Source organism: Pelophylax lessonae (assembly GCF_965119305.1).
Source record: "Pelophylax lessonae genome assembly, chromosome: 4".
In the NCBI taxonomy this organism is placed as follows: Eukaryota; Metazoa; Chordata; class Amphibia; order Anura; family Ranidae; genus Pelophylax; species Pelophylax lessonae.
In genome coordinates this window covers 234,680,639-234,696,461 of record NC_138771.1, presented here as the reverse complement: position 1 = coordinate 234,696,461, position 15,823 = coordinate 234,680,639, and the positions used below count along the sequence as shown (strand labels likewise).

The window sequence follows — 15,823 nt, the reverse complement described above, 5'->3', positions numbered from 1 at the left end:
GAAGGTTTTTGTGTCTTAATGCATTTTATGCATTAAAGGGTAACTGCCCTTTCATGGGGAAAAAAAAGCAAATAAAGAAAAAAAACAATATAGCGTATACAATCGTGACACAAATCCTATTGTGATTAATTTTTATTAAAAATTTCCTTTCCTTTTCAATCTGCAGCTGTTGTAATTTTCTGAAAATGCAGTGCAATATGGCAACCTGGAGGTGTTCTGTACACAGAATGTGTACTGACCAGACCCCAGAAACATAATTTCCTGCTTGTATAATTGGCTCCCCAATTTTCCCAGAAGTCTGCACTAAGATACAAGTCAGATTTCTGGCATCCCCTGCAGCAAAAATGTCATTTTTGGTGAGATACTCCCAATAGAAACACGTCTAAAGGGATGCAGGCCCAGCAGTTTCCTCATTAGTGCCCTGCAGCTTCCACAGCTGACAAAGAATTATGAAACCACTCCCATTAGACCCACTCAGCACAGGGGCATAGAGGAACAAACAATTATTTCTTTAGAATAACAAAAGGTAGGAATCTGCAACAAAGTTTGTTACAATCCTTGTAATGTACATAGATCACCCAGAGGGGAATGTTTTTTGCTTAACAAAAGTGGAGTTACGCTTTAGGATAAAAAAAACTTCTGGTGCAGCAGCTCCCCTCAGCCCCCTAATACTTTCCTGAGCCCCATCTTGATCCACAAGAGCCTCGGTTGTTCGGGACTTTCCCAGTGACTGAGACACAGTCAATCAAAGTCAGTGAGCCAATCAGAGAGAGAGGACGCGGGGCGAGCCACGGCTCCGTGTCAGAATGGACACACTGAGCAGCGGCTCAGCTCGGGTGCCCCCATAGCAAGCTGCTTGCAGTGGGGGCACTCAGCAGGAGGAAGGGGCCAGGAGCACCGGCGAGAGACCCGAGAAGAGGAGGAAAATCACTTCACAGAGCACATAAGTATAACATGTTTGTTATTTTTAAACAAAAAAATTTAAAACTTTAATATCACTTTAAGCTGGCCTTACACTGATTGATTTTTATACAAACGTTCTTGAAGCCAAGTTAAAGAACATGGAGACATGACCTCAAACTAGCAGAAGGAAAGTTCAAAATTAATCTTAGAAAGTTTTATTTTACTGAAAGAGTCAGTCAAGACTACTTAATGTCATGTCTCCCTCTTATATTGTGGCCTAATCCAATTGTTTACATACTTTCCAGTGAATGTACAATATCTGTGGCTTTTGTTTCTAAAATAATACATTTTAATTTGAATTTCTGGATAAAACTTGCCATGTCTATCCCTCTTACATTGCACCTAATCAAGTTGATGTACAATATTTCTGGCAAATGTCTGTGAAATATTACATTCTCTTAATTTTTTTTATCGTACTGCCATCTCTCTCCTTCTTACATTGCAGTAAAATAAAGCTGCTTACATACTGTGCAGCGACTGTACAATATGTATTATAATTATTATAAATGTAAACAAAGAGCAGGGGAGTTGAGTGAACAATTTGCACTGGATCAGGATTTCTGCTGTGAACTTTGAGTAATAATTGCTCCTCTGTGACTGCAGCTATGAGGGTTTGTTTTAAAGTTCATTTATAAATGTTAGGACTATGTGAATGCTTTAAAACTCTATAGCCTGGTCCCATATTCCCTTAAAGAGATAACCATTTTCATATTTTCACTGTGAACATTGAGGATGAATTTCCTTACAGTGCCTGCAGGTGCAAAGGTTAGTAAAGGCTTGTGTTAAAGCTTTTTAACTGCTTGTTATAGTTGTGCAAATGCTTAATCATGTGTAGACTGACCGCAGATTCACTATAACACTATCACTGGTCTATGTCATAGTTTTGTACTGTATCAAAATGTACTATATATTCCTATACACCTGCATTTCTGTCCACAACAATTTCTATACATTTTTGTACATCAGTGATCGAATAGTACCTTTGAACAGGTCATCCCTCCTCTACTCACCTCTGTTAGCAATCACTTTGACAAGCTGACAGGGAGTGGGAGGCTAAGCTGACTTCTTTTGCATTTTTAACAAGGCACTTCCACTCAAAGGGAAGTAATTTTTTTTGCCTTAAATGACCTAAAGGAGGAAAAAAAGGAATACTGGTTACACTCTTTAAGAAACAGTGATGCTTAGTAAAGAAATATTGTGCTATATTGAATTAAAATATAGATTTAGTATATGCCTCTGTATCTCATCACTTGGCATTACGTTACAGTGGATTGCTAATATTCATATCCTCGCATTCATAAAACTATAATTATTGGCTTTTGAAGCATGCATGCAAAATATTTAACAGTATGTCTTTTGTATTTTAGGCTTTACAAATGAACCACTTCTCTGTTCGATTTTCACGTATAAAAGACTTTAACAGCCTTCATATATCTGAGTTCTACAATAGGTAGGCAATAGTTCTAAGAAAAGCAAATTAAATAAAAACAAAAAAAGATTAGCAATGGTCATGAATCACAATGTTGTTTTATAAGAAACCCTGGAATGTGCTGGCATTTGTGATAACAGATGCCAGCATGTCTATGTCCTTAGCTATGAGGGCTCACTCACACTATGTGCAGTCATCTGCATTTTTCCTATAGGATAAACACTGGTATATACAATGACACACAGAAAACAATAGTTTTCTGTGAATCGTGTTTACACTAGAGCACAGTATTTCTCTGCGTTCCATATGTTTGAATAATATAACACCGCTCTGAATGGCGAGCTGCTGTGCAGTGACATGAATGAAGTGCCACTTTATTTCTGTTTCAATGTATTTATTGGTTTTATGACACAACATGAGAAATCAGAAGCAACCATATAAGTCGCCCGCACAGGGGCTATAGAATAATCAGGTATTACAGAGGAATCCAAAAGGAATACAGACAGAACAATCGTAATTAAAAGTCTTCATGCAATTGGGATGATATTGGCCCAACTCCTGAGACCAACCCCAAAGGCATCTGTAAGAACAAGAAAAAAGATGAACGAGAAAAAGGAAGAACCAGAAAGAAAGTAGAAGTGAGTGAGAAAAAGACACAGTCTAGAGAAGGAAGGAGAAAAAAAGAAGGGATAAAAGAACTCAGACTCAGATACCCCGTCGGAAGCAGTCAGAGAAGGCCCCAACAAGTCAGTTGAAGTGACAGAAACTCATGGGAAATCCATGGTTTCCAGACTTTGAGAAATCTAAGATGTGAGTTGTTCACAATGCTAGACATCTGCCTATGGAGCATCAAGACAGTCATATGCGCGGAGTCTTCCAGGCCTCGACTATGGTCCGTTTAGCAGAAATAAAAATATAAGTAGCCAGCTTCTGCTGAAGTGCGTATAGGCTGGGAATCGGGCAGTGTAATAAGGTCAACTTTGCGTCTTGCAGACCGTTATATGGAAAAGGGTCTGGACCAGGCCAAAAACTCTGAACCAGAACCCCACTAGTCTCGGGCAGGACCACCAGATATGCAGGACATCTCCCCTTTGTCCACAGTTCCTAAAAGCATCTGTCACTACTCCCCGGGTAAATATGGGAGATCCGAGCAGTAGCCCAGTACCCCCTGAGAAGAACCTTATACGTGACTTCCAGCGTATTTGTGTAAAAAGAACATTTTGCAACTGTCTTCCAAGCCTTACTCCAGTCCTCTAGACCTATTGGGGATTGGAGGTCCCGCCCCCATTGAGACATGTAGGAAAGGGGTGCTGATGATGGTTGTCCAATCAAGGAAGCATAGATGGCTGAGATGACACGTATGCTCAAAAAAGGTCTCACGACTGGATAGGTGGACATGCGGTGCAGAGCAGTAATCCAATGTTTTAGTTGAAGAAAGCAAAAGAAAGGGAAAGATAATCTTGGACCCGCGTAAAGCCCTGGGACAGCCACCATGAGAATGCCCGGGGTTCCAACAAGCCAGGGGAAAGAGGGGGTCATGTGTAATGGGCAGCAGCGGCAAAAAGGAAGACATCAAATTGCCCGAGTAGGGGACAGAGTCCCATATTAGATTATGCAACATCAAGGGGCTCAAGGAGGGGGGGGGGGCGTGACTTATTGGGGAGCCAAAGAAAGGCCTGTATTGAATGTGGGTCACAGTTGGGAAGTTCAAGCAACACCCAAGAAGGGACATCCGAGATCGCGTGAATCATAGTCAGTGGAGAGATCTGCACCGCTGCATAGTATCTAAAAAAGTTAGGGACCCCTAAGCCCCCTTGTAGCCTGCCTATGAACAAATAGGGTAGATCTAGGAACTTTGGGGTGTTTCTGGGCCCAAATAAATTGGAGAATCTGGTTCTGAAGGAGGCAAAGAAAAAAAGGGGGCACTCGCACTGGTAATGTGCGAAAATAGTATAGGGCCTTAGGTAGGATCGTCATTTTGACCGCAGAGATCCTCCCAATTCAGGAGAGAGAAGGATATTGCCAGGAGTGCATAAGGGTGGTCAGAGTGTGCAACAAAGGGTAATAGTTAGTGGAGAACAAGGAAGAGTAGGAAGATGTTAATTTAATCCCTAGATATTCTATCGAGTGTGGTGCCCAGCAATATGGGAAGTGCTCTTAAATCTGTTAGACAACTTCGGAGGAGAGAGTTACATTCAGTGTTGTCGTCTTAGAAAAAACACCCGCAGACTGGAGAAGGCCGAAAAACAATTAGGCATGAGCTGCAAATTGGGTAGAGAGATAAGCGGGTTGATTAGGACCATGAGAGAAAAAACGTTGTGGTGTCAGTAGGGCAGTGGACGGTGTCAGTAGAGCAGTGGACAGTGTCAGTAGAGCAGTGGATGGTGTCATTCAGTAGAGCAGTGAACCATGTCAGCAGAGCAGAGGATGGTGTCAGTAGGGCAGTGGACGGTGTCAGTTTTTTTATTATTTTTTTTAATTCTTTTTTTACAATTTTTACAATTTTATTTTTGTATTATTTTTTACAATTGTTTTTTTACCAGGCCTGGTGGGGGCTTTGCTGAAACATCAGGGATCTAAACAAACCTCTGATGTCTCACTTTTCAGACAGAAAAAAGTGATTGAGTCCTCAATCACTATCTTTGCAGCCTCAGCTGTACAAAGCTTCCTTCTCATTCACAAACTCAAGCATAGTAAGCACAATTTACTATGCTTCAATTATTAATGAACATGGAGAGTGATCGCTACTAACAACTTACTGTGTTCATTCAGAAAAGGAAGGGGGCGGAAATTAACATATTTACCGCCCCTTCCCTCGCTCTCCTTCCTGAAGCTTACTGTCACAGTAAACACAGTTTACTATGCTTTAATTATGAATGAACACAATTTTGTGAAAAAAAGTGATTGGTTCCTCAATCTCTATCTCTGCAGCCTCAGCTGCACAGAATGAATGAACAGGAATAGCTCTGTACAAAGCTTCCTGTTCATTCACAAACTGAAGCATAGTAAACACAGATTACCATGCTTCAATTAAGGTGCGTGGGGCTAGCGCTTAGGATTATACCTGCTAATATCAATAAATAAATGTATAAATATTTAATAAGCTGCTTCTGGTAAAAAGGGGGTGCCTTTAAACAAATAAAATAAAGTACCTGCGCTGCTTATCTAACAAATATGTGCCTGGTGTATGTCCAAATTAATATTTCTAATCATCAATAATATACTAAAAGTGCTAGTGCCTAAACTATATAGAGTACAACAATTATTCAATCATTACAAATATGTGCATAGAGGTACAAAATATAAAATGCTTAAGTGACTAAAATAAATAAATGAATAAAATTCAATTATTAATGAAAACGGTGAATGATCAGTACCAATCATTCACTGTTTTCAGAAAAGGAAGGGGCAAGTAAATTACATATTTGCCACCCCCTTCCTCTGCTCTCTTTCTTTAAGATCCCCTGCCGCAGCCGGTAGAAAAGGAGCGGATTGGAGGGGAAGCTAGATGCGCTGTGGGGAGCAGGGGGCTGGGAAGCATAAGCTAAGAGACAGAAGAGGGGGGATGGCATTTACTGCAACCAACCAGCTAAATGCTGGCGGGAGGAGGAAGGGGAGGAGCAGGCTTTCGAGCTGCTGTCAGAGGAAAGGGGATTGATTCAGTAAATGCTGCCCCCGCTCCTGTCCAGGTTCTGGGGGTCAGCAAGAAAGAGACAAAATCTATCCATCATGTCCCCACGATTGACAGGTTGTCAATCCCTGATTTAGATCTTTCTACAGTCTGATTTAACTCATGATAAGATGATAATGATGGGTATTAGAGCAAACACCTCTAAAGTGATGCAGGGGATAACTTCCTTCATAAAAAATGCAGCATTTTCCATTACCAATTTTTTGTACATGCTTACATAATTTTGTTGTTGCTGGCATTGAACTGAAAACATACGAGGAGCAACATAATAGGTAATTCTTATTTTCTTGAAAAAAGTGCAGATTTGCAAACTTTAAAGCATTGTATTGGTATTTACAGTATGTATTTATTTACTTCCTGATTCATTTTGTGTTCTCCTAAGGAAATTTCTGTTTGCTTGGGCTAGGATACATAGAAACAAAAACAAGGGCAGAGCTAATATGAAAATGACATATCATAAATAGCAAAATAATATGTATAAATGTGCACATAAAACAGAAAAAGCGAAAGTGCAATCCACTATAGTAGCCCGTAATCCATGATGAAAATGAACGGTGATATATAGGGTGTCAAAACATACACCAAAATATGCAATGTAAACAAGAAGTTCAGAAAACTGTGAATCCACCTCCGTTGACTAATGCAATGGGTGACAGTCCTCCTCCACCAGCACTCAAATGCACTCACCAGAAATCATGAAATCAAAGACTTTGGTTAAAATCCCATCAGGAGCTGGATAACCCCTCTATGATGCAGGGACGTCCTCTCAATCATGGAATGGTGGATATACTAAATAAATGCTCATCAGATAGAGCCAAAATAGCTTATATAGTGTAGCATTTTTGGAAAAGTTGAGTTGAGAAACATGTACATGTCACAGCAATAATGGGCAGCAACTCACATCAGATAGACCGCCATTCCACAGCAGGGATACGGCGGACGGACACCAGCATGTAGCGCCCTCCCTTCGTGTCAGTAAAAGTTGTCACAGGGATATGCCTATCGAATAAATCTCCTAGATAACTTAAAACTGAATTCTAGTCAGATAAAAAAAAACACAAATGAATGTAGATCTGTAATCATTACTACTTCAGTGAATGCATTTATAAATGCAAACACCACAAGGAGCCAATCAGTTCATGAGCTGACAAGAAATGAGTGGAGAAAGCCAAGCCACAGAGAGATAAGCTTATTACAGTGCTGCTACTGCTTTCACTGTTCAGTAACAGGCTGGGGAGGATCCAGGACTTCCAGGGCTCTAAGGAAGTGGGTGGAATGATGCTGGCCATCAGATTGTTGCCTCATGAGTTTATGTGTAATCTCCATTACTGTGGCCTGAGGAGGAGTTATGTATAAATCCCCATTAGAGACTGTATATAGATGGATGTAAATATATATGTACAAGATATTGAGTTCTGATCTTACATTGAGTTGATATATGATTATCAATTATATGAAGTTGTGTGACTTCAGTCTGCAGGCAATAGTAACTTGATTAACAAGTCCATTTAAAGTGCCAGTTCTATTTGCACTAGAAAACAAACTGATATGCAGAATAGTACAATCCTGTACTTAAGTTCCTGTTAGCCAGACATTACGGGGCCAGAAAACAATTGACAATCGTCCATGACAGGTCATTCCTTTATCTCACCCTCTAATTCAAAGACTCAGTCTTTAGATATGCAATGAAGGTGATCGTCGGTTCAGGGATGGGCAATTTGCCCAATCCTGAATAATGTACGCCCAAAGGGAGGAGAAGGGTAAGATTGCTACACCAATCAGAATGGCTCTGAGCAAGGCAATATGGGTCTATATTAATATAGGTGAGGAGAGAGATCACTCTCTTGCAAGCAGACTAGGATGAAGCTACTGGGGATGGCCACTTAGAATGTATACATGCTTTTTCTCTTTAGTGTTTGAATACACATGGCAGGCACCATGCCTGAAGTGAACAGGTAACTTAACTCCATGCTCAATACGTACATGGTATTGTAAATATGGCTATTGTGGGTAATTTGTAAATATCATATACGCCAGGAGGTCTGTACTAACCATGTGTTGTAAATACTGTTTAGTGTGTAATTTGTATATATATATATATTATGTAACCCTTTCAATAAATGTGTATTGCTGATTGAACTACCTCTTTTGTGTAAAGATCTCTCAGGATCTAGATGTGTATAGGCGCATGCTACTACAATGATTGGGGTGTATGCACATGCACACAGAACAAAAGGCAACAAGATTGATGACATCTAGCGGCAGAAATAAATTGTGGGGTAAATCTCTGGATTGAAGCTGAATATTGCAGCAAATGCTGGGTTTGTTTTCTTGATCTATGATATATGAGCTATTCATCTTTAGCCCTTTAATTTTTGGCTGGGGTTCTGAATCAAAGCCTGTTTGAGAGCAGTCTGGGCTTTGCATTTATTTCATCATACATGGAATATCATGGAAAAGCACTGAAAATGCATATATTTTATGGCAAAAGCAACACAAATACAAAATAAACAATTACCACCATTCTCTAATACTTGGGTACACAATCTCGTTTTCTATTTTTTAAATTCATTTTCCAACTTAGGACCCTTTAAAAACAAAGCATTTTAAATGAAGGCATGAATATTCTATTTTATATTCATGGATATAAGGTTGTTCCTGCTCCTGTTACAAACTAAAAAAAAAATCGCTCAAGCAAAGATAGGCTTGCAGCATTAAGCTTCAGATTGCATTTTCTGCTCTGTCATCTTCTCATGCAAGCATAATGACTCTATTGTCAAAGAAATACAATAGTACCAGTAAATTTAAATAGATCTAGATTTCAAAATAAGTCATATTTCTTCTATAATCTAATGCTAAATACCTAGGGCAATAAGAAATTCAAGAAAGCACATATCCTATAATTTTTTTTCAGCTCAGTGGTATTTAGGTCCCTTAGATGAAATGCAATAGACCTGAGGCAAATCTGTTTCTTGCCAAAATATTTTCCGACATTTCAAAATGAACAAATATAAACATTATGACATCTAAAACATCTGTCTAAAGTAGAGAGCGTGTCATTGACATCTGCCAAATATTTGTTAAAAATGCATATATTTAAACATAAATCGTAGTACTCGACTTTAGAAAATAAAAAATGTTACTGCGCTATGGTCCTTTTTACATGGGATAGGTTGTGCATTTAGTTTGTTATATTCCTCGAGTCCATGGCGGTATAGGTTTCCACCTGATGCCCCAGTTTGTTCTCACTATTCAAAAACAGGCTGATCTATGAAGATTTCCAGGATTGGGACATGAATGTGACCAGGGCCGGGACAAGGGGTGGGTTGCCCTGGGTGCAATGATTTATTGCAGGTATGGGGGGCAACTTGACCCTAACCCTGAGGGAAGGGGGGCATTTTGGCATCCTTGCCCTGGGGGGCTGGATGACCTTGTCCCAGCACTGAATGTGACCCTTAAACTGGGGCACAATGAGTGTAATAGATCACACACCTTAACCACCCCAATTCATGGGAATTGCAGGCCCCACAAGCACCCATTTAACCAAATAAATACAAAACCACCTGAAAAAAATAATTAAATGAAACAAAAGGCAACCATCTTGGAAAATATTAGGCCACGCCCCTTTATTGGGGTTAAAAGCATTTAACCAAAACAATAAACTTTCTTTAGGCTAGGTTCGGAGTAGCCCGCACGGTGCATTCATGCGACCACCTACAGCCAAATCGCGCTGCTCTTCCGAGATGCGCACAGGGCTGTGCAATGCGATCATGGGTGCGGGAACTTCAGGAAAATCGCTTGATCAAAAAGACCAAGCGGTTTCTGTGCGGCCACGTTTTTAAAAAGGCACATGCACTTTTTTTGGCAGTTCACGCAGCACAGCAGCCTATTCAAACGATTGAGCTGCCGTGCCCGCCAAAAAAGGTAACCGCAACAAAGGGAAGGGAGAGCAGAACAGCTTGTCTTGACTAAGGTCTAACCTGTAGCAGCCCAGAATCTAAAGAAATGAGAATGCAAATTAAAAGAGAAAAGATCCAAAGCAGAAATACAGGAACGAAAAAAAAAAGCATTTTATTAAATATAAGAAAGAGTAAGAACCAAGAAAGAAATAGAAATAGTCTAAACCAACAGAAATGGCAACAGGGACCATCATTCAGAGTTTGCAGAGAAAACCACTTTCCTCTACCAGGAAGATCTGACTAAGGCTGGGTTCGCATATGTGTGGCTGCGGTTTTCGGTCCGGGGTCCAATGCGTTTCTGTTCACCGGTTCAGGTGCGATTCAGGTGAGAATTTTTGCTGAATTTGCACCTGGACCAGACCCAAAAACACACAGGACCCTTTTTGAAACTGCACCACGGCCGCCCTAGACATGTGTGAGCCAACTCTATTGGGAGCCGTTTACATTCCCATATCATATGGTTTAAAACGCATCCAATTCGCATATATGTGAACCCAGCCTTAGAGTATTTAAAATAAGTATATATGGCAGAGTCAGATAAAAGAACAAGCACAGGTAAAAGACCCACATGGACACTGGAGAGCAGGAAACCAGTTCAGATAAACAATAAGCACCATAAACACCAAAAACACACACACACACTTTGTTCTGCCTACGGCCCCAAAACCAAATGCCCAACAGAATAATAATTGGGGAGACTAGGATACAAGTCATTTAACATATGTACATGTAGTAAACATGTTGATGGTTTAACTACTGTCAAATACCTTAGGGAAATGATATTTAAACATGAGTGTGAATCCTGGTTGGATGACAGATTTATTTAGAATTGTCACCTCATCGCTTAAAACCTGAACACATAATAATTACACAGGTTCTTTAGCTGATTAAGGTGGTAACTGAACTCACTTAGTGCCTTATCTGCATTAAATTAGCCTCAGAACCTGTGTGATTCATTTGTGTTCAGGTTTAAGGCTAGGTTCACACTTAAGCTGTATTTACACTATACAACTTTCTTTAGATTTTTTTCTTTAGATTTATGAAAACCATATAATATGAGGTCACACCTAAACACTTTCAATTTGTATGTCAGGCCCTTTCACTACATCGTTGAAGGTAAATCTTAAGGAAATCTAACAACAAAAGTTGTATTGTGTGTATCCAGCCTTACTGTGGCTATGGGTCACAGCATGGGGTCCGGTGCGTCCCTGTTCACCGATTCAGGTGTGAATCAGGCTGGGTTCACACATACTGTGGCTGTGGGTCACAGCATGGGGTCCGGTGCATCCCTGTTCACTGATTCAGGTGTGAATCAGGCTGGGTTCACACACACTGTGGCTGCGGGTCACAGCATGGGGTCCGGTGCGTCCCTGTTCACTGATTCAGGTGTAATTCAGGCTGGGTTCACACTTACTGTGGCTGTGGGTCAAAGCATGGAGTCCGGTGCGTCCCTGTTCACTGATTCAGGAGTGAATCAGGCTGGGTTCACACTTACTGTGGCTGCGGGTCACAGCATGGGGTCCGGTGTGTCCATGTTCACTAATTCAGGTGTGAATCAGGCTGGGTTCACACTTACTGTGGCTATGGGTCACAGCATGGGGTCCGGTGCGTCCCTGTTCACCGATTCAGGTGTGAATCAGGCTGGGTTCACACATACTGTGGCTGCGGGTCACAGCATGGGGTCTGGTGTGTCCCTGTTCACTGATTCAGGTGTGAATCAGGCTGGGTTCACACTTACTGTGGCTGTGGGTCACAGCATGGGGTCCGGTGCGTCCCTGTTCACTGATTCAGGTGTGAATCAGGCTGGGTTCACACTTACTGTGGCTGCGGGTCACAGCATGGGGTCCCGTGCGTGACGTCCCTGTTCACTGATTCAGGTATGAATCAGGCTATGTTCACACTTACTGTGGCTGCGGGTCACAGCATGGGGTCCGGTGCGTCTCTGTTCACTGATTCAGGTGTGAATCAGGCTGGGTTCACACATACTGTGGCTGCGGGTCACAGCATGGGGTCCGGTGCATCCCTGTTCACTGATTCAGGTGTGAATCAGGCTGGGTTCACACTTACTGTGGCTGCGGGTCACAGCATGGGGTCCGGTGTGTCCCTGTTCACTGATTCGGGTGTGAATCAGGCTGGGTTCACACTTACTGTGGCTGCGGGTCACAGCATGGGGTCCGGTGCGTCCCTGTTCACTGTTTCAGGTATGAATCAGGCTATGTTCACACTTACTGTGGCTGCGGGTCACAGCATGGTGTCTGGTGCGTCTCTGTTCACTGATTCAGGTGTGCATCAGGCTGGGTTCACACATACTGTGGCTGCAGATCACAGCATGGGGTCCGGTGCGTCCCTGTTCACTGATTCAGGTGTGAATCAGGCTGGGTTCACACTTACTGTGGCTGCGGGTCACAGCATGGGGTCCGGTGTGTCCCTGTTCACTGATTCAGGTGTGAATCAGGCTGGGTTCACACTTACTGTGGCTGCGGGTCACAGCATGGGGTCCGGTGCTTCTCTGTTCACTGACTCAGGTGTGAATCAGGCTGGGTTTACACTTACTGTGGCTGCGGGTCACAGCATGGGGTCCGGTGCGTCCCTGTTCACTGATTCAGGTGTGAATCAGGCTGGGTTCACACTTACTGTGGCTGCGGGTCGCAGCATGGGGTCCGGTGCGTCTCTGTTCACTGACTCAGGTGTGAATCAGGCTGGGTTCACACTTACTGTGGCTGCGGGTCACAGCATGGGGTCCGGTGCGTCCTTGTTCTCTAAATCAGGTGTGAATCAGGCTGGGTTCACACATACTGTGGCTGCAGATCACAGCATGGGGTCCGGTGCGTCTCTGTTCACTGATTTAGGTGTGAATCAGGCTGGGTTCACACTTACTGTGGCTGCGGGTCACAGCATGGGGTCCGGTGTGTCCCTGTTCACTGATTCCGGTGTGAATCAGGCTGGGTTCACACTTACTGTGGCTGCGGGCCACAGCATGGGGTCCGGTGCGTCCCTGTTCACTGTTTCAGGTATGAATCAGGCTATGTTCACACTTACTGTGGCTGCGGGTCACAGCATGGTGTCCGGTGCGTCTCTGTTCACTGATTCAGGTGTGAATCAGGCTGGGTTCACACTTACTGTGGCTGCGGGTCACAGCATGGGGTCCGGTGTGTCCCTGTTCACTGATTCAGGTGTGAATCAGGCTGGGTTCACACTTACTGTGGCTGCGGGTCACAGCATGGGGTCCGGTGCATCCCTGTTCACTGATTCAGGTGTGAATCAGGCTGGGTTCACACTTACTGTGGCTGCGGGTCGCAGCATGGGGTCCGGTGCGTCTCTGTTCACTGACTCAGGTGTGAATCAGGCTGGGTTCACACTTACTGTGGCTGCGGGTCACAGCATGGGGTCCGGTGTGTCCTTGTTCTCTAAATCAGGTGTGAATCAGGCTGGGTTCACACATACTGTGGCTGCAGATCACAGAATGGGGTCCGGTGCGTCTCTGTTCACTGATTTAGGTGTGAATCAGGCTGGGTTCACACTTACTGTGGCTGCGGGTCACAGCATGGGGTCCGGTGTGTCCCTGTTCACTGATTCGGGTGTGAATCAGGCTGGGTTCACACTTACTGTGGCTGCGGGTCACAGCATGGGGTCCGGTGCATCCCTGTTCACTGATTCAGGTGTGAATCAGGCTGGGTTCACACTTACTGTGGCTGCGGGCCACAGCATGGGGTCCAGTGCGTCCCTGTTCACTGTTTCAGGTATGAATCAGGCTATGTTCACACTTACTGTGGCTGCGGGTCACAGCATGGTGTCCGGTGCGTCTCTGTTCACTGATTCAGGTGTGAATCAGGCTGGGTTCACACTTACTGTGGCTGCGGGTCGCAGCATGGGGTCCGGTGCATCCCTGTTCACTGATTCAGGTGTGAATCAGGCTGGGTTCACACTTACTGTGGCTGCGGGTCACAGCATGGGGTCCGGTGTGTCCCTGTTCACTGATTCAGGTGTGAATCAGGCTGGGTTCACACTTACTGTGGCTGCGGGTCACAGCATGGGGTCCGGTGCGTCTCTGTTCACTGATTCAGGTGTGAATCAGGCTGGGTTCACACATACTGTGGCTGCAGATCACAGCATGGGGTCCGGTGCATCTCTGTTCACTGATTTAGGTGTGAATAAGGCTGGGTTCACACATACTGTGGCTGCGGGTCACAGCATGGGGTCCGGTGCGTCCCTGTTCACTGATTCAGGTGTGAATCAGGCTGGGTTCACACTTACTGTGGCTGCGGGTCACAGCATGGGGTCCCGTGCGTCCCTGTTCACTGATTCAGGTGTGAATCAGGCTGGGTTCACACTTACTGTGGCTGCGGGTCACAGCATGGGGTCCGGTGTGTCCCTGTTCACTGATTCAGGTGTGAATCAGGCTGGGTTCACACTTACTGTGGTTGCGGGTTGCAGCATGGGGTCCGGTGCGTCTCTGTTCACTGATTCAGGTGTGAATCAGGCTGGGTTCACACTTACTGTGGCTGCGGGTCACAGCATGGGGTCCGGTGCGTCCCTGTTCACTGATTCAGGTGTGAATCAGGTCCAAATTTTTAGCCTGAATTTGCACCTGAAACAGAGCCAAAGATGCAAAGGACTCTTTTCCAATGTGAGCCATAACCCACCTGGAGCTGTGTGAAGTGGGCGGTCACACTCTCCTGACATGCAAGTTGGATGCAGATTTCCCCGCATACAATTCGCTTCGGTGTGAACCCAGCCTAAAGGGATGAGGTGGCAACCGTAGGTTTACCTCAGAAACTTCATAGCCAATCAAAGGGTGAAATCAGTTAACTAGTTGATCTGCCTTGCAACAGTTGATAGATGAAATCCTGCATGGATACAGTAAAGGGAGTATCTGAAACAGACAAAAGGAGAACCCAGAAACTGGTCAGTAAAAAAGACCCTATTAACAACTATAACAGGCCCTAGTTATTTTTTAGCAAGCGGTGCTAGGGGCTCCCATGGGGCCAATGCGTAATACTTGTGGCCCTGATATTTTCTTCACCTTGCACCTGCACACTTTTACTCTTTGGCGTTGATTTCCTAAAACTGGAGAGTGCAGCTTTGAATAGAAACCAATCAGTTTTTTTTTTTTTTTTTTGTTAAAGCTGAAATCATAGGCTGGTTGGCTACCATGCACAGTTGCACCAGATTTTGCACTCTCCAGTTTTAGTAAATCAACCCTTATGTGTTCTGCAGGTGTTGCAGAACCCAGCAGGGTGGCTGTCCCTGTACACTGTGTAGCAGGGTGAGGTGTTTGCCGCCACTACCCCCTAGCCTCCTCACCTGTCCCTGGTTGTTAAGGATGATGTGGGCTTCACAGCCAACAGCATCTTAGCAGCCAGTGATGCTGACTATAGGGGAAATAGTGTCTCTGAATTCCAATAAGGTTATGCCCACCCACCTTCAAAACTCCTTGACTGCTGCGATGGACAATGCAGCGGCAGGGAGGGAACTCTGCTGCACTGAAGATGGCGTGTCTGTATGGACACTCTGGTTTTGGTGTGCCTCTGCTCATGGCATGTGCTCAAATTTATCTACCTGTTTTCACAAGGTTCATGAATCTGTCACCTACCCCAACAATTGTCGCAAAAGACACTCTTTGTTAATTCCCCTGACTGTGCCCCGATCCATGGATCTAATATACACTATATTGTCAAAAGTATTGGGACACCTGCCTTTACACGCACATTAACTTAATTGGCATCCTAGTCTTAGTTTGTAGAGTACAATATTGAGTTGGCCCACCCTTGGCAGCTATAA

At 43.8% G+C, this 15,823-nt stretch overlaps 1 protein-coding gene across 2 annotated transcripts in view; it reads left to right on the top strand.

Moving 5' to 3' along the window:
• The window catches only part of LOC309553352 (uncharacterized protein), a 163,544-nt gene that overhangs the window by 43,833 nt on the left and 103,888 nt on the right, over positions 1-15,823 (top strand). For both annotated transcript variants that reach the window (XM_082254452.1, XM_082254451.1), the window contains exon 8: positions 2,331-2,413. In XM_082254452.1, coding sequence (XP_082110578.1) covers positions 2,331-2,413 — 83 coding nt within the window. The remainder of the gene's footprint in view (positions 1-2,330; positions 2,414-15,823) is intronic.